This window comes from Vulpes vulpes, chromosome 10, assembly GCF_048418805.1.
Source record: "Vulpes vulpes isolate BD-2025 chromosome 10, VulVul3, whole genome shotgun sequence".
NCBI lineage: Eukaryota > Metazoa > Chordata > Mammalia > Carnivora > Canidae > Vulpes > Vulpes vulpes.
In genome coordinates this window covers 29,176,842-29,201,582 of record NC_132789.1, presented here as the reverse complement: position 1 = coordinate 29,201,582, position 24,741 = coordinate 29,176,842, and the positions used below count along the sequence as shown (strand labels likewise).

Genomic DNA, 24,741 nt, shown 5'->3' with positions numbered 1-24,741 from the left:
GCCCTGGACTGAGTGGCCTCACTCACCTGAGTACTTCCCAGGCAATGGCCTGTTCCTCCTGGGCTTGGCTGGCAGTGAGGTCAGCTGCACAGCCAACGTGACCGGCACTGCACTCGGCCACCCCCAGGCTCCTCCCAGGGTTCCATCAGGCTGTGCTTCCCTCCTACTTCTGATGGCACATGCCCGCTCTCCTGCCATACGCTCCCCCCCACCTCCCACACACCTCAGCTCTGTGAGCATGCAGCCCCTAGGCCCGCAGCCCCAGACCTGCCTGCCTTCACAGGGTGTCTTACCGACCCTGCACTCATAGGGAACACCCCACCTTGTCCTCCCTGGCCCCTGGTCCCCTGACTAATGGCATCACCATCTTCTTGGATACCCAAGGTCCCCGCCCCATCTTAAAAAACCTGGATTCTTCTCTGTCCCTCCTGAGGCTGCCTTGCCAGGCAGGTCCTCCCCATTGCTGGCCAGGAGACTGCAGTGGCCTTTATTGTTACCCAGCTCTCAGCCTACCCTCCGGTGGTCTGATCATTCCAGAAGCTTCCAGAGATTCCTTATGAAGTTCCTAACACAGGAGCAGTTTCTCAGTGGCTGGTCCTGCCTAAACCTACCCTTTCCTTCTGGACTCTATGCCTGGCCTACTGGGGACCACCGACTGCCAGGATTCGGCTCCTGCTCCTTCCCCTCTTTGGCATCTCCCGGCACTTTGCCCACTCCCGTGGCTTGTGGCTGCCCGTTATCCTGAGAGGCGCTAGGAGGCTCACTGTCTCAGTAAACTCCTGGGTGCTGTTTGCTGGCCTGCACTGAATCCAGACAGCAGATCCAGGCTCTGTCCAGACAGCAGCAGACCAAGGTAGAGTGCCATGGGGTCCCCACATGTACCTCACAGCCGGTTTTGGCAGCTGCCAGGCCCTCCCTGCAGCTCACCAGGTTGTCACCAGTTTTCTACTCTCGTGAACAATGTGGTGATGGCTGCTTTTTGTGGGAGACCGTTCACTGGGTCTTTGATTACTTCTCTGTGTGGGTGACAGGCTAAGCTTGGGATCACAGGGTTCATTAGCTGGGCATAGCTGGCGGGGTCAAGAGAGCTCTGGGATCTAGTCTCTCCAGTCATGTGGGGTGCAGATTAACGAGAGAACAGACACTTTGGCAGGCTTCTCCCATGCAAGCTGTGGTCCCAGCACCCCACATGTCCCAGGCAGCTTGATTCTTATCTCCTGGGAACCCCGTTTCACAGACAGGTGCTCAAGGCTGAAATGGGTGGAGCCAGGACCAAGCACAGCTGGCTGGTTGTGCTCTTTGTGATGCTGCCACATTGCAGGGCTCAGGCAGTGCCTGGGAAATGCTGCCCAGAGAAGGCCCTACTGGGCTGGAGAGGAGGCGCGCCAGCAAGCTTGCAGGGGTGCAGGCAGGAGCAAGCCAGGCAACCTGAACAGAGGCTCGTGCCTAGTCCTGACTTAGACTGCATTTCACCTGACTGCCTGTCTCAGGGAAGAATGGTCCACAGGGGAGCAGGTGCCAAATGCCTCAGGGCTGCAGTGAGGGTGGAGGGACACAGGACAGATGCCACTTCTCAGCTGTGTCCTTTGGGCAAATTACTTACGTCTCTGAGCCTCAGTCCTCTCCTCTCTATGGTAGGGAGAACATATGCAGGAGCTGAGGCCAAGGAAAGATGCATTCCCTGCTGTTTTGGGGAACACTGCCTGACACTCCCTGCAGTACTTTCCAAATCCAGAAACCACAGAAGGACAGCTCCGGTTGGTTATATAAAAGCCAACGTGTCTACAAGGCGAAAGCCCATAAGCAAAGACCAAGTGGGGGGCTATGTGCAAACTGCTGCAGACAAAGTGCTGACCTACAAACTGATAAGAACAATAGCAACAGCTCTGGAGACAAATGAGTCAAGGACAAGAACGAAGGGCTCTCCAGAAAGGCAATGTAAGTGATCTTCAGTGTTTGAGAAGGTGCTCAGTCTTGATCCATGAGACAAATGCAAACTGAACAGCCGCCTCCCTTCCCCTCAGACTGTCAGGAGCTGGCAATTCGGTGGGGCCATGGGTAAAGGGACTCCCGTGGACACGCAGCCTGAGGGGAGCAGTGTGGCAACTGTGCCAGGACCGCAGTCGTGAACACTTGGACTCCTCCGCCCCACTTTTAGGAAGCTGCTCTGTTAACGTGCTGCACCCTGAGCAATGAAATATCGTACAAAGCTATTCACTGCGGTGTTGCTCCTAGCACAGAGACTGAGGGAGTCTGGATGTCCACGGACAGGAGTCCAGAACGGAGCTCTGCGGAGCCCTACGGAAGGGTGGGAGCGCTGCTGGTGCTGCCGTGGAATGCCCAACCACGTGGGGATAGCCGAGTGGGGACAGGGCACATGGGCGTGCCCCAGGATGTGATCTCCTGCTCTCCTACTTCAGGAGACAGGCAGACTGGACACAGAGGAATGCCATCCTTGTGTTCAGGTGACGACCCCAAGGCTCAGACAGTTGAGTGACCTCAAGATCTCAGCGTAGCCACTACCCAATGAATCCCCAAAGCTGGTTCCTTCCCACCCGGCTCAGCATCACCTCCTCCCTGGAGCCGTCCCCCATAGCCTAGGTGGCCAGCTACCCCTGGTCCACCCGCACAAAGTGTGGGACCCAGCACTCAGACCCTGCTTCCCGGGCTGCCTGCTGGGCAGAGGCCCCAGGTCTCCCCTGCAGCTCCAGGCTCCATGCCACTGTGGTGAGAAGGGGTCACTTGGGACTCTTGGCTGTTAATGCCCCAAGCTTTAGGGGACCGCCCCTCTTCAGCCCCAGGCACTGGAGTCAGAAGGGCCCTCCCTCTGGAGGAACACCAGGAGCTCCCTAGATAGATGGTCCAGGGCCCCTCTTACTTCCTCACCCATCTGACCAACTGCTATCCTGCAGTGTGACAGGGGCTGGGGATGTCCCAGGCACAGACAGAGGGGGTTTACCTGTCGCTCAGGCCTGTGAGGCTCCATCAGCTTCACCACCTGTCCCTGCTGCACCAGGATGACCTGGGAGTCCCCGAGCCAGGCGATGTGCAGGGTCTTTCCCACGATGAGTGCGCACACCCCTGTAGTGCCGCTCTGCAGCCGCTGCAGGGAGAGAGGGGAGCAGGTGGGCCAGGTGCCGGCTCTGCGGGCCCACGCCTGTCTAGACGGACTGGCTCCTGGAACAGCGCTCAGCCAGGTCAAAGGAATGAACTGGTAAAGCACACTGGGGCACTGGACTCTCCCACGCCGTGTGACAGGAGAGCACATCCTGTGTGGTCCCGTTTACATACAACTCTAGAAAGCACGTGCTCTATCATCTGTAATGCCTGAAAGCAGATAGGTGGTTGTCCTGGGATTAGGTGGGCAGGAGGGTGGGGTGACAAAGGACAGAAGAAACGCTTCGGGGGTGATGGATATGTCCGTTACTGTGGGGAGGGTTACCCAGCTGTAGACACATGCCAAAACCTATCCAACTATACACTTTTTTATGGAACCAACAGCACACTGTACACTGTAATATGCACAATGTATTATGTGTCAGTTATATCTCAATAAAGCTATCTTAAAATACTAGCAGCCTAGTCTAAATACCTGCTTCAGAGAATCACTACTCTGGGAGGTGGCCCGGAGCTCACCGCCCAGGGTGACAGTGGCCATGAGGGCTGAAGCACCTCAGTGGCTCCCGCTTTAGTTTTATTTATTTATTTATTTTAAAAATATTTTATTTATTTATTCATGAGAGATACAGAGACAGAGAGAGAGAGAGAGGCAGAGACACAGGCAGAGAGAGGAGAAGCAGGCTCCATGCAGGGAGCCCAATGTGGGACTCGATCCCAGGACTCCAGGATCATGCCCCGGGCCAAAGGCAGATGCTCAACCACTGAGCCACCCAGGTGTCCCACGCTTTACAGTTTTAGATGCTACACGGCTTTCTATTAGGATGCAAGTCTGGCTTTGCTGATTTCTGCGGGAGTCTGTGCTCAGAGCATCTGCTGTACACCCTTACGAGCCAAGCGTCCTTATGAGCCATGTTGACTGGGGCAGGTCCTTTAAGCTCTCTGGGCCTCAGTTTCCTGATGTCTAAAATGAACACAATTTTAGTAGCCACCTCGCAGGGCTTCTGGGAGGGCCCCATGGAAGTTCTGCAGGTAAGGTTCAGTGGGTGGTAAGTTCACAGAGGAGGGGTCAGATGTGTTCTTTCAGAAACAAGTGCCTCATCCCTACGTGGCTACAATCTCCGAGGAAGGAAACGCCCAGCAGACACCAGCAGCCTGCCAAGACCTGAGTGAGCAAGGGGAGGTGGGGCCGTGTATTAATCATGCGTTTTATTTTCTCTCTTTTCTTCTTTATTTTATTTCTTAAAAATATTTTATTTATTCATGAGAAATCCAGGAGAGAGGCAGAGACATAGGCAGAGGGAGAAGCAGGCTCCATGCAGGGAGCCCAATGCGGGACTCCATCTCAGGACTCCGGGATCACGCCCTGAGCCGAAGGCAGATGCTCAACTGCTGAGCCACCCAGGTGTCCCAACTTTTCTTCTTTAAAAAAAAAAATGGGGGGGGATCCCTGGGTGGCTCAGCAGTTGAGCGCCTGCCTTCACCCCAGGGTGTAATCCTGGAGACCTGGGATCAAGTCCCACATTGGGCTCCCTGCATGGAGCCTGCTTCTCCTCCCTCTGCCCATGTCTCTGCCTCTCTCTCTCTCTGTGTCTCTCATGAATAAATAAATAAAATCTTAAAAAAAAAAAGTTAGAAAAAGATTTTTTTTCAAGATTTTAAAAATTTTTAAGTAATCTCTACACACAATATGGGGGCTGAACTCACAACCCCGAGATCAAGAGTCTCACTCTTCTGACTGAGCCAGCCGGGTGCCTCTATTTTCTGAGGCTCTGACAAATTAAGGTACTTACTAATCCTGGAGAGAGTGCCCCTCCCCGGACAGGCTGATCCTTAAAGACAGCAAATTTCTGCCCCGAGCACACAAACTTCATGCACAGGCCAGCCAGCCGGTGTGAACCCATGTCCTCAGCCACCTTCTCTGTCTCTCATGCCAGGCTCCTTCCCCTGGCCTGTACAGCTGGGGGCAGCCCCAGTAGCAGAGAGCCCATTGAGGTTATTCAAACTATCCAATCCTTTTTTAAAGAATGTTTTTAAAAGATTTGAGAGATGGAGAAAGGAAGAGAGAGAGCAGGAGTGGGGAGACAGGGCGGGGGAGAGGGTGAAGCAGACACCCGCTAAGTGGGGAGCCTGACACAGGGCTTGATCTTAGGACCCTGGGATCATGACCTGAGCTGAAGGCAGACATTTAATCGACTGAGCCACCCAGGCGTCCCAAGAAACTATCCAATCCTAAACATGTCTACCCTGCCTCTCCCAGGCCTTCCTGTGAGGCCACCGTGAAGGCTCCGGCCATGCTGTGTTCTCTGCCCCCTGACCAACCCTGGTGCCTCCCCATGTGGCCCTGTGTGGTAGGGTGTCTCCTCTTGGGCACTATGAGTAACAAAACTCCTCTTTCAAGGTGGTGTCAGTGCCTGTCATCTTGCCATACCTAATTAAAGCAAAATCCTGGGCACATTTTAAAATAGGCTGCCCGGGGGCAGCCCAGGTGGCTCAGCGGCTTAGCGCCACCTTCAGCCCAGGGCATGATCCTGGAGATCTGGGATCAAGTCCCACGTCGGGCTCCCTGCATGGAGCCTGCTTCTCCCTCTGCCTGTGCCTCTGCCTCTCTCTGTGTGTCACTCATGAATAAATAAATAAATAACATCTTTTAAAAAAATAAAAAATAAAACAGGCTGCTTTCCCTGTGAACCCTCCACACCCACCAGAGTGGGACAGGTCCATGTCGCTGTGGGGCCAGGAATGCTGGACCAGAGGCAAGCCTGATGCTGCTTTTATTCAAATGAAAGACAAAAGCCCCCTTTTACTGTAGGAATGAAGAGACATGAGGGCCAGCAGAGTTTAGTGAGGACCTTCTAACACCACCAATCGCTTTGATTCCTTTCCCTCTGCTGGGCAGGGCCTCTCTCTATGGCTACTGGCCCACAAACAGCATGCGAGGCCCGCTCACTGCTTCTCACCTCTCGCTTGGCTTTCCAGAGAAACATCTCATCGGTGTGCCGAAAGGCTTCTCTGAGGGCTCCCGCGGGGTCCGTGAGCAGCTCCGGCTGGCGAGCCAGATTGGTGTGCACGTGCACGGCAGCGTACTGTGCGGCGTCCACCCCTCCGTGACCATCGAACACGGCAAAGTAGGCTCGGTCCACGGGGTCCTGATGGGGAGTGCAGTGGGAGTCACACTGACCTCGCCCCGACCAAGGCTGCCACCCAGCCGGAGGCTCTAGTCTGTGGGTGGAGCCCAGGCACTGCCTGGGGTGGGTCTGGGAAGAATCAGCATGGCCTGTGCCATCAGACAGGTCATCCTGACTCAAGCACTTAGGAGCTGCAAGATTTGCAAAAGGGCAAGGCTCCAGAGCTTCAGTTCACCTTCTGTAACGAGTTGCTGGAGCACATAGAATGAGGGATGGTGTAGCAGGTGGCTCCCAGCACCTGAGACAAAGCAGCGTCAGAACCATGAGTCTGGGGTGAGTCCTGGGGCCTCCCTTATGACAGACTCAGGCAGATCCTTCACTTTCCTCAGTCCCGTAGCTGGGAAAGCAAGGTGGCTGGTGGTTGCTCTGGCCCAGAAGTAAGTGCTGGGGCAACGAATGGGGCCTCCCAGACCCCCGATGAAGTGCCTGGACTCAGTACCTTGGCCTTCAGGGGACAGCTACAGGGATCACTCCTGCCTCAGCTCTGGCTGGCAGCTCTGCTCGGAACCCCCACACAAGGCCTCCTAGCCTGCTCCGACTGGGGCCTGGGAGGAGAAGCACTGGAGGTGGAGCACTCACCGACAGGCCGAAGAGCTGATTGAAGGCGGGAAGGCACACATGCCGGTCCTCCATCTTGCGGCGGGTATTCCGGATGGCATGCATGGAGACCAGCCACTGCCGCTGAGGAACCTGGGCAGTTGAGGGCACCTGCTTCTGCCACTGGCTGCATACTTCCCAGAGCTGGTTAAAGCAGCTTCGTGCCAGGCCCTTGGCATCCAGCACTGATGGGCGTGAGAGAGGACTGTTAGGGAAGCACCAAGGCGGGCCAGCTGGGCCCCACTCACTCGGCCTGCCCCCCTTTCCCTGTGGCCCCTGTGGCTCTCCAGACAGCACCCACCATAGGCTGGCACAGACCCCACCAAGCCCATCACCCCGGGGCCATTCTGAGCGCACCAGCCTAGCAAACTATGCGTGACAGTCTGTGTCATCGGCACTGAGCACAGTCTGGTTTGGCAATATGCACAGGAAGGAGCCTCCCGTCCTACAGTGAGCAATTCCACTCATGGGAGCCCACCCCAAGGAAACAGCCAGAAATGCAAAGATAATTTCAGAACAAAGTACAAAATCATTTATAATTGCACATTAATTAGAAGCAATATATATCCAGTGACAGAGTAAATTATGGTCTATTCTCTTGATGAAGAATTAAACTGCTATTAAACATGATTTTCGCAACTAAACAGGCAACTGCCACACGGCCCAGCAACTGCACCCTTGGGCATTTATCCCAGAAAAATTAAGACTGTGCTCACACAAAAACCTGCACGCCCCAGGGTTCACAACAGCTTCACCTGTAATAGGCAAAAACTGGAAATGGCCCAGGTGTTTTTCACCCTGTGAATGGATAAACTTTGGTACATCATGGCACAGAATACTACTTGCAGAAGGAAGGAAAGAAGAAGCTACTGGCACGTTATAGACACCTGGATGAATCTTCAGAGAATCAAGGCAGAGTGAAAAAAAGCCTATCCCCAAAAGTTATGTACTCTATGATTCCATTTATAGGCATTCATGAAATGACAAAATTATAGAAATAGAAAAGATTAACGGTTGTCAAAGGTTAGGGATGGGGCACAGGGCATTAGGGTGTCCATTAAGGATAACCTGAGGGATCCTTGTAGGAGGAAATTGTTCTGCATCTTGACTATGTCAAGATCCTGGTTGTGGGGATGCCTGGGTGGCTCAGAGGTTGAGCGTCTGCCTTTGGCCCAGGGCAGGATCCCGGAGTCCCGGGATCGAGTCCCACATCAGGCTCCCTGCTTGGAGCCTGCTTCTCCCTCTGCCTATGTCTCTGCCCCTCTATCTGTCTCTCATGAATGAATAAATAAAATCTTAAAAAAAAAAAAGATCTTGGTTGTGATATTTTACTGTAGTTTTTAAAGATGTTACCATTGGGAGAAACTGAAAGGATGCATGCAATCCCTCTGTGTTAGCTCTTACACAGCATGTAAGCCTACGGTTATCTCCAAGTTTAATGGGAAAAAATTAAAGGGTAAAACAAAAATGGACTTTTGTAGAGTGTGAGAGCATGTAAAATGCTGGTTGCCATAATAAGGAAAAACATTAAGAAAAAAATGCAATGGGAAAAGAACAGAAAATCCCACATACAGTTTGATCACAAGGACATGAAAAAGCCTTCAACTGTTTGGATCCAGAAAATAAAAGGCAAGAAAAGCGTACAATCGAAATGTCAGCAGTGGGTGTCTGCAGGTGGTGGTTCTACAGGTGATTTGTTTTTTTCAGAATACTTTTTTGGTGCTGCCTCAACTTTCTGTGACAAGTGTGAGCCCCAGATGATGGTTTCAAAATATGTCCATAAATTCTCTGATGGTTGACTGGGAGCCCAGTTCTCTCTCTTGAGCATGGGCCTTAGCGACCAGCTCCTAATAAACAGAATGCAATGGAAGTGTCCATGAGCTGCTTCCTAAGAGGCGCTACGGCTCCCATCTTACACATTCTCTCTTCCTCCCTGTCTGTCTCTGTCTCTGTCTCTCTCTCCATCTCCCTGGTGAATCACTAGCCCTGAGGGAAGCCAGCTGCCATGGTGTAAGGACGAATGCGTAGCCCTGTGAAGGGTCCACATGATGAGGGAGTGAAGCCTCGTGCCTACAGCCAAGTGACTGAAACCCTTGGAAATGGAAGCTCTGCCCCACTGGCCACAGGCTCATGACCATGGTCTTGGGAAACCCTGGGCCAGAACCACCAGCTCAGCCACTCCCAAATTCCAGACCCACAGAAACCATGCGATAAGAAATGTTTGTTTTAAGCCATTAAATTTTGGGGGGCATTTGTTATGCAACAACAGGTAATAGCCCCTAAAACACACATGCACACAAATCCCAAATCCTACCTAAAGCTGCCTTCTAAAGAAAAGATTAACAAGGAACAGGTCCCAAGGAATGCTTAGGTGGCAAGCCTCGGAGACTCAGGTCATCTCCACGTACTAAACCCTCCTGGGAATCTTGGTGGCCCAGGTGTATGAGGCAGGTACAGGTGGGTCAGGCCAGGCATCAGAGGGGGATTCAAGGGCAGACCCCCAGGAGAGCTGCAAGCCACAATGGAAGGACTTGCGGGGGTGGAAGGGAGGTATTGAAAAAGGAAGAGCTCTGGCCCAAAGGTGGAGGACACAGAACGAAAAGAGAAGGGCAGAGGCCAGGGGAGGCAGAGAGGGTCTGTGAGCACAAGAGGCCACGGCAAGACACGTGTGAGGGAATCCACGCATCAAGGCAGAGGTACTAGTGTCTGGAACTGGCCACTGTCGCCGCATCTGGGACACAGGTGCCCATCAGGGGTTTGGCAAGAGGTGGGGGACCAGCAGGGCCGGCCCAGGGGGCTGTGGGTACAGGAAGGCTCAGCTCGGGACGACAGGTCCACACGCACTTGGCTCAGTGAACCCCTGTCAACCGGTCGGAGGCCCCTCGCTCAGCTGGGCTGTGCCACGGCCTCCGCAGCCCCCTCCTTCCCTCGGCTCTGGATGGCTGGGCTCAGATGACCATGCGGCAGGGCTCCTTCCCTCTCCCTCTGGGCTCCGCTTCTATCAGGCCTGAGATACCCAGGGAGGCACAGGGACCAGGTACTCTCTTGCCTTAGGTTTGTGCTACCGTTCCTGCCAACATGTTTGAACCTGAATTTCAGCTTGTGCAAAGGCAATCATGCCGACGATAAGCGATGGATAAGCAACCGGAGGCGCGGCTCGGCCTCCTGATGCCGCCGCAGGAGCCGCCGGGGCCTCATCCTGGCGCCCACAGGACCGGCTCACTGGAGGGGCCCGGCTGGCGTTTCGGCCTGACCCAGCCACACACGGCTCTTCGTCATACCGCTGCCCTTGAGCAGTGGTGCTTCTAACATGCGCCGTGATGCCAATTTTGCAAGAAGGGCTTCGAGATGACAGACCTTACTGCGTGCTGCTCTGGTGACAGGGATGGCTGACCCAGTCCAGCCCACGCCACACGGAGGGCGGGGGCAGGCTGTGACTTCCTCCAGGCGGGGCTCAGCCTCTTCCCCGGCCTGGGAGCCCCCACGTGGAGCGCTCCGGGGCCTGCCGCCAGCAGGTGGCGCTGGGTTCCCGCCGGGACTCTGGGGTGGGGCCCTCCCTTTGTGGGGCGGGAGCCTGCAGGCTTTGCTGAGGACAATGGCTCCCTGTCACTGGGGCCCCGCCACCTCCCAGGCAGGAATGCGAGGCCCTGCGGCATGGAATGTGGGCAGGAAGCCGTGGAAAAGGCAGGGGACACAGATGGGAACTCAGCACTGGCTGAAGCGAGGGGCCCGCGTGGCTTTGTCTTCTTTCTCTGCGTCCCCGACCCCCACCCCCCTTGCTTTGCCCTCAGTGCTCGCACTAATGCTAAGCTTCAAGTCACACAGATAACAAATATGGGACAAGACGCAAGTAATCATAAACGATATATAAGAGGACCGGATCAACAAACTCTATGGCAGTCCGTCCCCCAACCCCATGCAGGAGTTCGCTTTTCACGGTTTCGGGTACAGGCCATAGACTGCGGTCTGGAAAGGGGACCATCCTCCTGATGTACTGTCAGAGGTCAGTGGTAGCCTAACCCTACACTGTAACCCTCCATCCTTACCTCCCTTCATCTTATCACGTAGGCATCTTACCATCTCCGTCATCACCAACAGGGTGAGAACGGTACACTGAGATACTTAGAGAGAGGACGGCCACCTTCGTAGGACTCTCATTACAGCATGTTTTACTGTTCTATTTTAGTATCAGATATTGTTCATCTCTTACTGTGCTTCGTTTAGAAATTAAAGTTTGTCATAGGTATGTGTGTATAGGAAAAAATGCAGTATATAGAGGATTTGGTATGATCTGCAGCTTCAGGCATCTCCTGGGGGGTCCTGAAATGTATCCCTCTAGGGCAGCTTGGATGGGGGGGGCCCAGCAGTGTAGTGCCGCCTTCAGCCCAGGGCGTGATCCTGGAGACCCGGGATCGAGTCCCAAGTCGGGCTCCCTGCATGGAGCTTGCTTCTCCCTCTGCCTGTGTCTCTGCCTCTCTCTCTCTCTCTCTGTGTCTCTCATGAATAAATAAATAAAATCTTAAAAAAAAAAGAAAAGAAATGTACCCCTCTCAGATGAGGGGGGCTAATGTATTAGGAAAGTGAAAGAAAGACACGCAACATAAGAGTCCTGACTTTTTATGATGAAGTTCACTGCCCACTCTGGGTCCCCCTGGCTGTGCGGGGTGGCCCATGGTGCGCCCCACTAACCAGTGTCCAGGGAGGAGGCAGACCGACAGGCCCACCCCAAGCTAGCTCTCACAGATGCTGCTGCGTCTCCACCCGACGGGGTCCCAAGTTGGATCAGCCGAGGCAATAGGCCCAAATGCTGGCATTTTCTCCCAGGTGGACCCGAGGCCGGCCCCAGGAGCCGCTCACATGTCACCGCCTGGCTCCCATGCCACCCTGGGGCAACGTCAGCTGAGACAGAAGAGCAAGTGGGCGACGGACTTACCACGTCAGCTTCCTCCCATGTAGAACGGGAAAAGCATTATTCATCCCCTGGCTGCTTCTGAAGCTCAGGGAGATGGCTGCCATGCTCCCCCTGCCGACCTGACGCTGCTACAAGTGCCTTCTCTGCATCTGACTGCCACTGCCGCCTGCTGCCCGCGACCGCCCTTCCACCAGCAAAAACGGGAAAAGCAGCGGCACCCACTTGAGCCCTGAAATCTGGCAAACTGGCACTTCCGCGCTGCCTGTCCCTTGTCTGGCTAGTGTGTCACCTGCTAGGCCTCCAGGCCAGGGAGGGAAGAGAACTCACGGGTCACAGGGGCCTTCTCTTCCTCATCGTCATCTTCTTCCTCCTCCTGCCTGGGCAACTTCCTGAATTCAGAAAGGTCCGTCTGTAGAAGCTGGGAAACTGCCTCGTGGGCCAGAGATGCAGCAAGTGGAGGTGGAGCGCTCCTGGGGACAGGAACAAGAAGTGAAGGGGGGCTGGCACGGCCCCAAATGCTCCACATGGAGCCCTCCTCTCCACTCAGGGAGGCCCTTCCGGAGGGAGTGACGGCCGCTTGCACCACAACGTGCAGCAACAAGGAGCAGGCCGGCCTCTGAGCCCCAGGGAGCTGGATGGGACATCCACTCGATGCCACTTACCAGGTCCCAAGCTACACCAAACATGAGTGGGGGCTGCCGGGGGGAGAAGATGTGTCTGCTGGGCCCGGGGCCGGGTAGCACAAACTGCCCAGTGTCCAGCTTGATGACAGCTTCTGGTCACCAATACTGGCTAGGGACCTCTAGTGTTTCAGGAGTCTTATGGGTTGAACTGTGTCCCCCAAAGTTCATATATTGAGGTTCCAACTGCCAGTGCCTTCGAATGTGACCTGACTTAGATACAATTAGGGACACCCGGGTGGCTCAGTGGTTGAGCATCTGCCTTGGGCTCAGGGCATGATCCCAGATCCAGGGATCGAGTCCCACATCAGGCTCCCTGGGAGGAGTCTGCTTCTTCCTCTGTGTCTCTGCCGCTCTCTGTCTCTCATGAATAAATAAATAAAATCTTAAAAAAAAAAAAAAAAAAAGAAACATGCAATTAGAGTGAGGTCTTACTGGACTAGGGTGGGTTCCCTAATCCCGTAACACTGGTGTCCTTCCTTATAAAAAGGGGACATTCAGACACAGATACACACAGCGAGAACTCTAGAACATCTAGAAGATGGAGGCAGATGCTGGGGAAATGAGCCAGAAATCACCAGAAGGAATCAGCCCAACTGACACCCTGATCTTGGATTTCCAGCCTCCAAAACGCTGAGACAATATATTTTTTTAAGAGGCTCGGCCTACATGCGCCGAATCCATAGAAAGTCTCCCCTGGCTTTTGCGCATAAGGAGCCCATCCCAGTGATGCCTGGATGGCTCAGTGGTTGAGCGTCTGCCTTTGGCTCAGGGCATGATTCTAGAGTCCTGGGATCGAGTCCCGCGTCGGGCTCCCGGCATGGAGCCTGCTTCTCCCTCTGCCTGTGTCTCTGCCTCTCTCTCTCTCTCTGTCTCTGTGTCTCTCATGAATAAATAAATAAAATCTTAAAAAAAAAAAAAAAAAAGGAGCCCATCCCACTGGTGGCCCTGTATGTCTAGACATATCCCAACCCCGGAATCTGCCTCCCCATCAGTGGGAACCCTTCATAGGCCAGAGGATGTGTGTTCACCCTTGTGTGTCTGTCCTTGAGGGCTGGGGGCCAACACCCAGGGTAGCCAGTGATTCTCTGCTGGGCAGACACACCTGGCTTTTTCCCCCAAGGGCAAGGACCTCCCAACAGCTACTTAAATGGGTCCACTTCCCTTTGGGGGATAGGCATCCATGGTGTGTCTATAGATAGTCTTAGGAATCTACTGGGATGGATTTATGATTTTTTTAAAATGAGAGGGTGACTCAGGGGAGAGGCCTCTGGAACTACCTTTGAAAAACAACCAGCCGAGACATGAGAAATGAGTTCCCCTGCCATTTGGGGATTTCCTGCTAACTACTGGGTTTTCCTTTTTCACAGCAGGGAGAAGGGGCACTGTTCCCTTTGCTCCTGGGGAGGTGGTGCTGTGGCTTCCTGCAGGCCTGCAGAGGCCACCGGGGCAGGGAAGCAGCTTCCGGCCCTGGGGACACAGACAATGCCTGGACTCAGGCCACAGGCCTTGCTTCCTGGATGCACCCTCCCACCCCATCCAGGAGTCCCCCTCCCCCCTGCCTCTGCACACTCTCCAGGCACTCAGGCCCTGCAGTGGTCAGGGATCCTAAAGACTCTAGAAGATGCTTCAGTGAACAGAAAGTGTGTGCAAGGCCCAGGTACCCAGCAAATACTCCAGTCCCACCCGCTTTGGGGTTTTCAAGCTTGCAGTCTAGCTGCAGAGATGAAAATGAAGAGGAATAATTATAGTGTAAGGTGTGCACTGTCTGGGGACCTGAGGTGAGACACGGAACTGCTGACAACAAGGGGGAAGACAGGATGTAAATCACTGCGCCACTGGACTTGGTGATCTGACTTCCCAACAGTCTCATGAAGGACACCATTTACAACCTGAGACAGTGCCATGCACCACCCTGCTTGCGGCCCCTTACCCCCAGGGGCCTACACGCTGCTAGGGGACCAGAAGGGAGGGATGGGAGCGCGCCAGGATGCTGCCAGGGGACCTGCTGTGGGGGTGCACCTGACAGTCAGACACAGAATAGATAGCATGTGACCACACGTGTGAACACTGTGTCTGCACAGGGAAGAAATACTAGAAAAGGACAAAAAGAACTGAAAGTAAATCCGTTAAGATGAATAGAAAATATATGACTTGCCTGCTCCGCCATCCTGCTAATTAACGGGGTGCCTGTTCCACACCTGAGCCCAGGGCCTGCCACCAGGGCCTCATGGGGCCCCATGTCACCTCCAGCAAGTCCTGCTTTTCTCCTACACGTAGCCTGAGACACTTGCCCTCCAAGTAACAGAAACTCCTCACCCCCCAAGCCCTGCACCCTGCAGACCTGTCTAGTCAGACCCCTGACTTCTCTCTGGGCAGGAGGGCCCATTACCTGCATCTGCTCCTGCCTGGCTACCCTCCTCTTCCTCACCTCCTTCCATCTCTACTGCCATGGAGCAAAACCAGCCCTACCTTCCAGGATCTTGCCCCTCAGGGTACGTCCTTCCTCTGTGCCTTCCCTCCCCCTCCCAGCCACCCACCGATGACCCTCCCAGGCCTGGTCCTATTGCTTGTCCCTCTCCTGACGCTGAGCCTCTAGCCTGGGGCTCTCCTGTTTCCATCCCCAGGTTATTTCCTCTTTATCCCCTGGACATGGCATTTCTGGCACAGCAGGCCGGTGCTCTTGCTCCCCAGGCTCTGGGCTCACATGCAGTGGCAGCAGGGGTACCAACTCTCCCAGGCCTGCATGTCCTCCCACAGCCTCTAAAGCACCCACAGGAGCCCCAGTGGCTGCAGGTGGGACAGATCCTGTGGCCCCAGGCCCTGAGGGAGGCAGAGCTCCGGGAGTCCTTTGCTCCCCCGCACCCAGCAACTATGGCCAATTCTGCTCCACCGACTCACTTTATGCCACCTGCCTCTAAAATATTTCCTCAAAGTGGAACCAAACAGGCCAGGAACGCCCTCTGTACATGCCACACCCTAAAGGGACACGGTCACTGGGCATGTCGGGAAGGATGCAGGTCAGCTCACACTGACCTTCACACTCCGTGACCTGGGTTCCTACACTGTGCAGGGTGAGCAAGAGTCATGAACTCTGTGGGGTCCTAGCAAGCAGGCTCTTAGGGGGGGTGTAGGGATAGAGCTGATCTGCCACAGAGGAAGCACGCTTGAAGAACACTAAAATGCCAGTATGCTGAGGCTAGGGGCATGTTCCAACTTCAGGGGTGACACAGTGACTAGGGACTGTGGGCCCGGCCCCTGGGGAGGACGAGGTTCACACAGATGTTGCATGGGCCACTAGCCTTTACTGTCTTTTGCTTTCTTCCTTCAACTCTGCTAAGCTTGTTGCTCTGTCTCAACTCTGCACCTCAGCTGCCTCGCCTGTGACCAGGGACAGCACCATCACCTCTTGGGCCTAGGGGCACTGTGGTCTCTGTGCGAGGCACACGGCCTGGCCCTGCCCCTCCCTGAGGCCTCAGCCAGTCTCTTAACCCACCCCACCCTCAGCCAGTCTCTTAACCCACCCTCCCCATCTATGAAATGGGACAGAAATAGGATCTACTGCATCTGTTAGAGGTTGAACTGTGCCCTGCTCCCCACCCCCCAAAAGATATGCTGGAGTCCTAACCTGCAGTGGCTCAGAATGTGACCTTATTTGGCATTAGGGTCTTTGCAGGTATAAGATGAGGTCATACTGGAACAGGGTAGGCTCTTAATCCAATAGGACTGGTGTCTTACAAGAGGAAGAGAAGAGACCCAGACAGGGAGGGAAAGCCACGGGAAGACACAGACAAACAGGGCAGACACCACGTGACACCGAAGGCCAGGCTGCAGAGATGCATCTACAGGCCAAGGAACACCAAGGACTGCTGGCAATACCAGCAGCTGAGAGAAAGGCCTGGAACCAATTTTCCATGGCCTTTGTTTGAAAGAGCACAGCCCTGCTGACATCCTGATCTCTGACTTCTGGCCTCCACAACTATGCGATAACACATTTCTGTTGTTCCAAGCCACTGGGCATGTGATACTTTGTGACAGCAGCCCCGGGGAAGGGATGCAGCACTGTCACAGGGATGTAACTGTGGGGCATATTCAGCACAGGGCAGGATGTGGGGGGTAAGCAGCAGTGGCGGTCACCCGCTGGCGCGTGGCACATGCCAAAGCCCTCGCTCCCATCCCCTCCTGGCAGGTACGCCAGCCTACCTGTTGCTCAGGAAGCCCATCACCAGCTCGGTCAGCTCACCCTCCACCTCCTCCTTGCTCAGCACAGGTCCCGGGAGCTTCCATGGCAAAGGGGGCTCCAGGCTCAGTGGGGCTGGAAAGTCGCAGAGGAAGGCATCCAGGAAGCCTGGGATCTCCTCTGCCGTGTGGCTGCTCTGCGGTGGGACTCCAGAGGCCATGCCCAGAGCATGCCGGGGGGTCTCTGCTGGGATTCCAGGCGGTATTCACTCTAAGGAGAGGGAGGGTCAGCAAACACATGAGGGATCAGTGTCCTGCTCTTGGGGTAACCGTGCCCTCATCCCCACAGTGCTGCGTGTGCAGAGGCTTGCTTTCTCTCCTTCACCTCAAGGCATCAAGCAGCAGGTGCCACACCTAGTCCAGGGCCTCAAGACAGAAGGGCAGAGCAACTGGCCTCACATATAGTTCAGGGGACCCAAGTAACTGGGAGCACTAACCCTGGTCAGTGTCCTGACACGGGTCCAAGAGGGGCACTTGGGAGCCCAGAGAAGTGGCTTCAAGAGACAGACCTGGGATCAGAAGCCACATGATGCCCTGAAGGAGAAGCGACAGAGAAAGAAGGCACGTTCCTGGTAGAGGATGGCTGGCAGGTCAAAGGCGGGCAGGAGCGGGGACACGAGGGCCAGACCATTGAGGCAGGAAAACACAGCAGGTAAAGGGGTTCAACCTGACTCTGGGACCTTGGCAGCCAGAAGGTGGGGTAGTGATGCCACCAGGTCTGTGAGCCAAGAGGGGAGAAGGGACATCTGTCAGGGAGAAAAAAAAAAGGGGCCTGGATGGTACCAGGGCTGGCCCTGTGATTTCTTGGATGTGGGCAGGAAGGGGAATAGGAAGGGGTCCCAGAGGCTGCAGGGCATGATGCCTGGCTGCTCCCTGGGATGCAGGGCATCCCAGGGCCTGGGTGGGAGAGAAGCCGGGAGCTGGGGACATCTGCGATGTGTCTCTCCAACAGGAAGAGTCCTGGGCCTCCTGAGCTCCAGCTGAAGGAGACCCACCAGGGACAGCCCAGTCACTGACCCCACTGCCCCTGAGCACCGGCTTCCATCTCTCAGGCTCTTCTGCCCTCATCCTCAGGAAGGCCACAGGCTTACGAGCTGCCAGGCCCTTCGCATTGCCTGTAATGACCCTGGGAGCCAGGTTGAGCCCTCATTTCAGAGGGAACGCCGAAGCTCGGAGAGGGCAGCCCTTTGACTGCGAATGGCTGATGGGGTCTACAAGGGATTCCGGAGCCCACGGTCCTCACCATCCCACCCAGCTCTTCTCCCACGAGGGCCTCACTCGCACTCGCTCCTGCCCTATTCTTCTCCCCGAGGTCCAGACCTCCACGCATGGCCAGCCCCCCCCCTTCCCTCACCTTGCCCCCCGCCCTGGGTTCATGGGCCAGAGAAGGCCTGTCTGTCAGCCTCCTGCATGGCCTGCCTGGCCTCCCGCTTCTCATGCTCAGGCCTCCAGACCCAAATGGTCCCAGGGCATCTCTCTCCTGGCACATACCCTGTCTCCTTCGCTCTGTAGGCCCCACTTCCTACCCCACACCCCTGTGTGCCTCCTCCCCAGCCACCAACCCCGAGCACAGGCCCGTCTCACCCATTCCCCTCTGGCTGGTGCCTGCTGAGGTGGTGGAAGCTCAGCCTTCCTTCCCAGGGCTGGGGCACCCCTAAGGCCTCCATAACGTCCCTCTAGGCAGCCTGCTTTGGGAACGGTAACAGATTGACTGGAGAGTCCAAGCAGCACCCCAAGTTCCAGGAGGAGAATGTGAGGAGCAATTTGGTGGTCCAGTCCCTCCCCAAAGCCTTCCAGCTTCTGAGGAGTACATGCAGGGAGAAGGCATGGGAGAGACTCTTCTGGAATTCTTCATGCCTACAAAGGTTACCAAAGGGCAGCTGTGGACAGGGGTTGGAAATTGGAGGCTGAAGGGACCTGAAACCGAGAGGAGGTGAGAGAGCCCACCCGGCACCCTCAGAAGAGCACACCCATTGGCTTGGCTGTCCTCATCAAGAGCCACTAACTCTCTTTAAAAGGCACCCAGGTGGCTCAGTGGTTGAGCGTCTGCCTTAGGCTCAGGGCGTGATCCTGGGATCTGGGATCCAGTCCCATATCAGACTCCTTGCATGGAGCCTGCTTCTCCCTCTGTCTGTGTCTCTGCCTCTCTCTCTCTCATGAATAAATAAATAAAATCTTAAAAAAGAAAAAAAGCCACTAACTCAGCACAAGTCTTGTGGGAGAATAAAGAGAAAAAAACACAAGAGCCCAGGGTGAAGGGGAGAGGGGAAGTTAAATGTCTAACCTGGGAAGGACCTGCAGGGACAAGGCGGGTAAATGGGAAAAACACAAAACCTCTCTCTTTTGGAGACCTCTCAAAAGTTGACTTTTTAAAGGAGACACAGGAAGAATATAGAAATCAGGGCACTTACGACGGAGGGTTACGGGGACAGATTTAAAATCCTTGCTATCTTCCACATTTACTTGTAAGTAGGAGTAAATACAATGCAGCCCCAGGTTACAAAAGACAACGGGTAAAAAGCTACAGAGACTAAAATAAAGGGGCAGAAATCAGGACAAGAGCAGGCCGGACAACCGTATCATAACCACAAGGGTAAGACTTTGTGAAATGGGGAGATCAGAGAAGGCTGGGAGCCTGCAGGGGGGCGGGAGGGTCACCTGGAGAGAAGGCAGGCTGCTGTGAGCTGTGGAGCCGGAGAACCAAGCTGGGGGTGGGGGGTGGGGTGCGGGGTGGGGGACAAGAAGATGGCATGACTCTCCCAGCAGGCTCCGACACCCTTCGGCAGAGAAGGAGGCCAAGCCACCTCCTCCCCTTGCCAACAGCTCTGGCCTGTTGCTTGAGGAGAGAAATGCGAATGCAGAGCTGCCCTCATGCAACGGCCCTGGGCAGGAAAGGCCTGGCTCCCTGCAGGCCCAGAAACCAGGCTCTAGTACATCACTAAGACCTAGAGGAGAGGAGAGCTTGCTCAGGCATCTCCCCAGACGCACAGGAGGGCCCTAGTTGGAGAAACCCTGCCCCACAGCGCAAAGCACAGAATGCAAGACCCTCCACCTGTGACATCACTTGCTGGTGGCATCTGCTCAACATCGTGGAATGCAGGTACCTCCTTCGGATGCTGTTTCCTGTGCCTGGAGCTCCCTCCCCCCGAGTCTGCCCCTTTCCTTGGGGATCAGAATCCCCCACTCTGCACTGCCTCGGTGCTCTGCCCTGTGCCCACTGCCCCTAGCCCAGGCCTGGATGGCAGCCCGTGTGTGACAAGCCTGCTGCATAGGGCCAGGGGAGGGGGCGAGCACGGGCAGGCGCTGTGGGCCTGACAGTGCTTGTGTGCATGCCAGGCCTGCATCTGCCAGGGTGCGGGCTGGCTTATTCGCAGGGCCTGCGCCAGCTGCCCTCCTTTGCTAGACAGGCAGGTGGCCCAGAGCCATCCTGCCTGCTGAGGACCAACCGGGCTTGTTTCTGCATCACCTGGCTGAGGCGAGGGGCAGGGAGAGGAGCCGGGACCCGGCTTTCCTTCTTGGGGGCCCAGCTGGCATAAAAGACAAGAGTAATTTCCCTCCTTGGCCTTCTTTTTTTTTTTTCAACAAACTGAATCTGTGGGATCCCTGGGTGGTGCAGCGGTTTGGCGCCTGCCTTTGGCCCAGGGCGCGATCCTGGAGACCCGGGATCGAATCCCACGTCTGGCTCCCGGTGCATGGAGCCTGCTTCTCCCTCTGCCTGTGTCTCTGCCTCTCTCTCTCTCTCTCTGTGACTATCATAAATAAATAAAAATTAAAAAAAAAAGATTAAAAAAAAAACTGAATCTGTGATATTTGCCATAGAGATATGAGCAAAACAATCCCTGCTCCCAGGAGCCCGGGACCTACAGATAGAGGCACGAAGAGGGTAGGAGAGATTCCTAAGGCAAAGGGGGCCCCGGAGACAGTCCCAGTGCCAGGAGGTACAGGGGACCGTGCTGTGCTCCTGAGTTCTTGCAGGTCTGCCTGGGGCGGACAGAGTCTCAGTGGTCGGCCGGGAGAAAGCAGGACAAGGTGGGGCAGATGAGGCAGGGCTGGTGGAGGGTGTCCCGACTGGAAGCAGGGGTGAGGGGTCCTGGGGAGAGGGACTCAGTCGGATGTGAGTCTGCGCGAGTCATCAAGGACCGGGGGTGGGCATGGGAGGAACACTGGGCTGCCTGCCTCGACCAGACTGGCCAACGTGGCCCACAGTCGGGTCCTCCTGGCTCCCAGAATGCAGCTGCTCTGCACGGCTCATCAGCTGGCAGCCACGGAGGATATAATCACGGCACTGCCAGCTAACACCCGCCCGGGGCCCGGCTGCCCGCGCCAATGACACACTTCCTACATCTCCTCTTTCCACCTCCCAGCAACCTGTTGTCACTATCCCCAGGTGGGGGCTGCAGAGGGGGGGGGCGGTGCAGCAAAAGACCCGTGCAGTTCGTTCAAAGTCCCTCAGTGGGGTTCACTTTGGGGAGTCTGATGGTGGAGCCTTGGCTCTACACTGCAACAGAAACCCTGCCCACCCCTCACTGGTCACCAGCCTGGGGAGTCAGTCTCTCGTGACCTCTTCTTTCATCTCTCTGCCCATCACCCTGTTGCAGCGCCTCATCTCCATGCTCCTGTGCCTTGCCTCATGGCATCCCATGTTGCCTCACACCCCAAGACCTCTCTGACCCAAGCTCTGCTGAAACTGTCACAACCCTGGAGTCCAGCACACTGTCTTCCATGTGCTAGACCCCTAAGAAAAAAGTATTTATTTTCTTCTAGTTTATCAGTTTTGACTCATAAGCTCAACAAATGCATATTTGTATCACTGCTCTTTTCTTGATCTTTTTTTTTATTTTTTATTTTTTTTAAATTATTTATTTATTTATGATAGTCACAGAGAGAAAGAGAGAGAGGCAGAGACACAGGCAGAGGGAGAAGCAGGCTCCATGCACCGGGAGCCCGACGTGGGATTCAATCCCGGGTCTCCAGGATCACGCCCTGAGCCAAAGGCGCCAAACCGCTGCGCCACCCAGGGATCCCTTTTTTTTTTTTTTTTAATTTTTATTTATTTATTATAGTCACAGAGAGAGAGAGAGAGGCAGAGACATAGGCAGAGGGAGAAGCAGGCTCCATGCACCGGGAGCCCGACGTGGGATTCGATCCCGGGTCTCCAGGATCGCGCCCTGAGCCAAAGGCAGGCGCCAAACCGCTGCGCCACCCAGGGATCCCCTCTTTTCTTGATCTTTAAAAAAGATTCATTTATGCATCTTAGAGAGACAGCGCACACATGTGAGCACACACATGTGAGCACGGGCAGGGAGAGGAGGAGAATCCTCAAGTAGCCTCCCCGCTGAGCGCAGAGCCTGACCCACAGGGCTCAGGGCTCCATCATGACCCAAGCAAAATCCAGAGTTGGCCGCCTAACTGACTGAACCACCCAAGCGCCCCAACTGCCTCTGCCGAGAGGTATGGACAAAATACTTGTTCGGAGTCCTGCTTGACCTGGGAACCCAGGCATAAAGCAAAAAACAGCAATTCTTAAGAAAGAAAACTGCATCATCGTTATAACCGTATTGCCTTCCTTATTAAAAACGTTTCTAGGGATCCCTGGGTGGCGCAGCGGTTTGGCGCCTGCCTTTGGCCCAGGGCGCGATCCTGGAGACCCGGGATCGAATCCCACGTCAAGCTCCCGGTGCATGGAGCCTGCTTCTCCCTCTGCCTGTGTCTCTGCCTCTCTCTCTCTCTCTGTGACTATCATAAATAAATAAAAAAAAAATAAAAAAAAAAAAATAAATAAAAAAATAAAAACGTTTCTGTAAACGGAGGATCTTATTTCTTTATTCATAAGTAACCCCTGGGAAGAATATGGTATAAGTTTTCCAGATCTTTTTCTACACACGTATCTTTCTTCTTTTTAAAATACTTATGTAAAATACATGTGACATACGGTTTATCATTCTGCCGATTTTTCAGTCTCTGGTTCTGTGGTATGAAGCACATTCACACTGTTGTGCAAACAGCCCGTTTTAGGAGCTTACTTTCTCACTAGATACCACACTCCCCAAGTCAGGAAGCCACCCCTGTCCTCTGAGGCATTAGCACAGCCCTTTGTGCCTGGTGGCTGGCAAGGGTGATGGCAGAGGGAAGAGGCTGGCCACCTCCTGCCACTGCCAGTGGGGGGTATGGGCTGCGATAAGCAGCCCGAGGCCTGGCACCTTCAAGGAGGAAGTGAAGATAGTCTGTGGAAGACTGATCAGAGGAGAAAGCTTTTACAGACAAGGGTGGCCTCAGGCAATATCGCAAAGGAATTCTACAAATGTACTCCTATGGGGCTTTACAGCTTCCAAAGTGGTATTCAAAGTGGTATTTGCACAACCCTTCTGAGAGGTACGAGCTCTTAGCTCACATTGCAGACGCAGAGATAGGCTCGGGGAGGGTAAGGAACCCACCTAACGTCCCACAGGTAGGAAATGGCAAAGCCAGACTCACATGAGGTCTTCTCAAGCCTTTGGCACTTCCAGCTTGGTGGTGGGAGGAAAAGAATGAGATTTGACAACAGGCCAGATACGGGCATAGAGGCCAGAAGCGAGGTGCCCTGAGGTGGCGCGGTTGGTTAAGCGTGCAAGTCTTGGTTTGTGCTGGAATCGTGATCTCCGGGTTGTGAGGCTGATTGAGCCCTGGGGTGGAGCCCAGAGTGCAGGGCTCAGCGGGGAGCCCGCTGGGGTTTCTATCTCCCTCTGCCCCCTCCCCTCTGAAATAAATAAATCTTAAAAAAAAAAAAAAAAAAGGCCAGCAGTGAGCTAGAGAGGACTTCAGAGGCTGGCCTTACATTCTATCTCCCAGGGTGGGAGTACAGCTCAGCCCACAGACCTGCCCCAGGAAATCCCACAAGGACGAGTGTCACCGGGGCCATGTGTGCTGCTGGGTGGAGGCTGGGGGGGGTTGATGTGAGTCCCTCACCATCAACTAGTCCCCGCTACTGTGAGGCCCTGCATTAAAATCCCTAGTCAGGTGCCAGTTTTCCCTACTGCACAGAGGTTAAGGGGCTTGCCGGGGCCACAGAGCCTCCAGCGGTGGAGTCACCTCCGGCCGAGATCTCCAGCTCACACCTAAGACTGAAGCTGCGGCAGCCCAAGCACTGGCCTTAACTACATCTCCCGCTTGCAATCACTTGGAGGAGGGTGGGGGCACGCGGGGGACGGGCCGTGGGTCGGGGCACGTGGGCACATATGTGGCCCCGCAAAGGTGCAGGCGCCGGTGGGGCAGGGGCAGGGGCGGGGGCAGGGCAGCGGGCCGGCCCGGAGGCTGGGCACGGGGGCTCGGCCGCGGGCCACCCAGGGCCCGTCACCCCTCAGCATCCCTGCCTCGCCCGCTCGGTGCCCACCTGGCTGCGGCGTGGCCACACCCCCGCCGGCCCAGGGCCCCCCGGTTCTGCACCCTGGCCGCCCCGGCCCTCCGATTCTCTGCCTCGGGTCCCCCAGACCCCCCGCTGCGCCCTCCGCTCCTCGGCCACCCCCCTCGGCCGCGGAACCCCCCGGGTCTTTCCGTCTCGGCCTCCTTGCCCCCCGGCCCCCCTGCTCCGCTGCCCCCGGGTCCTCGGCGCCCCGTTTCACCGCTGCACGCCTCAGGTGCCCACCGGAGCCGCACTCCAGCGCGGCGGGCCCCGGGCCCCGCGCCCCGGGCCTCCCCGCCCCCGGGCCCCCCAGGCCCTCACCTGCTACTCCGCCGCTCGGACCCCGCGAGCCGCTCCCGGCCGGCCCCGCCCACTTCCCGTCCCCCGCCGCCGGGCTCCGCGCAGGCGCAGGCGGGAGGCAGGCGGCGGGCGGGCGGGGTCGGGCCTCTGCTGCCCCCTGGCGGCCGCTCGCCCGGCGGTTACAGGCGGGGAAGAGCCGCGCGGGCCCCCTGGCTTCGGGAGCACGACGCTCGCGCTGGACTGACGGCCTCAGTTCTCGAGCCGTGGGGTGGGGGGTGGGGGGTGGGGGGCCGGGGAAGCAGCCCCTACCGCGCCGCGGCCCGACCCCCG

The 24,741-nt window shown here is 55.8% G+C and overlaps 1 protein-coding gene across 2 annotated transcripts in view; it reads right to left on the bottom strand.

Annotated features, from left to right (window-relative positions):
* Positions 1-24,510, bottom strand: part of PPM1F (protein phosphatase, Mg2+/Mn2+ dependent 1F) — a 31,592-nt gene extending 7,082 nt beyond the window's left edge. The window contains exons 1-6 of one of the 2 annotated variants that reach the window (XM_072723412.1): positions 24,433-24,510; positions 16,698-16,944; positions 12,142-12,284; positions 6,885-7,087; positions 6,078-6,266; positions 2,960-3,103 (exon numbers count right to left, since the gene is read on the bottom strand). In XM_072723412.1, the coding sequence (XP_072579513.1) occupies positions 2,960-3,103; positions 6,078-6,266; positions 6,885-7,087; positions 12,142-12,284; positions 16,698-16,894 (876 nt within the window). In that variant the 5' untranslated portion in view covers positions 16,895-16,944; positions 24,433-24,510. Of the gene's footprint in view, positions 1-2,959; positions 3,104-6,077; positions 6,267-6,884; positions 7,088-12,141; positions 12,285-16,697; positions 16,945-23,207; positions 23,439-24,432 lie in introns of those variants that run through there. The other variant, XM_025982656.2, reaches the window with a different exon arrangement.
* Positions 24,511-24,741: the final 231 nt, after the last annotated feature.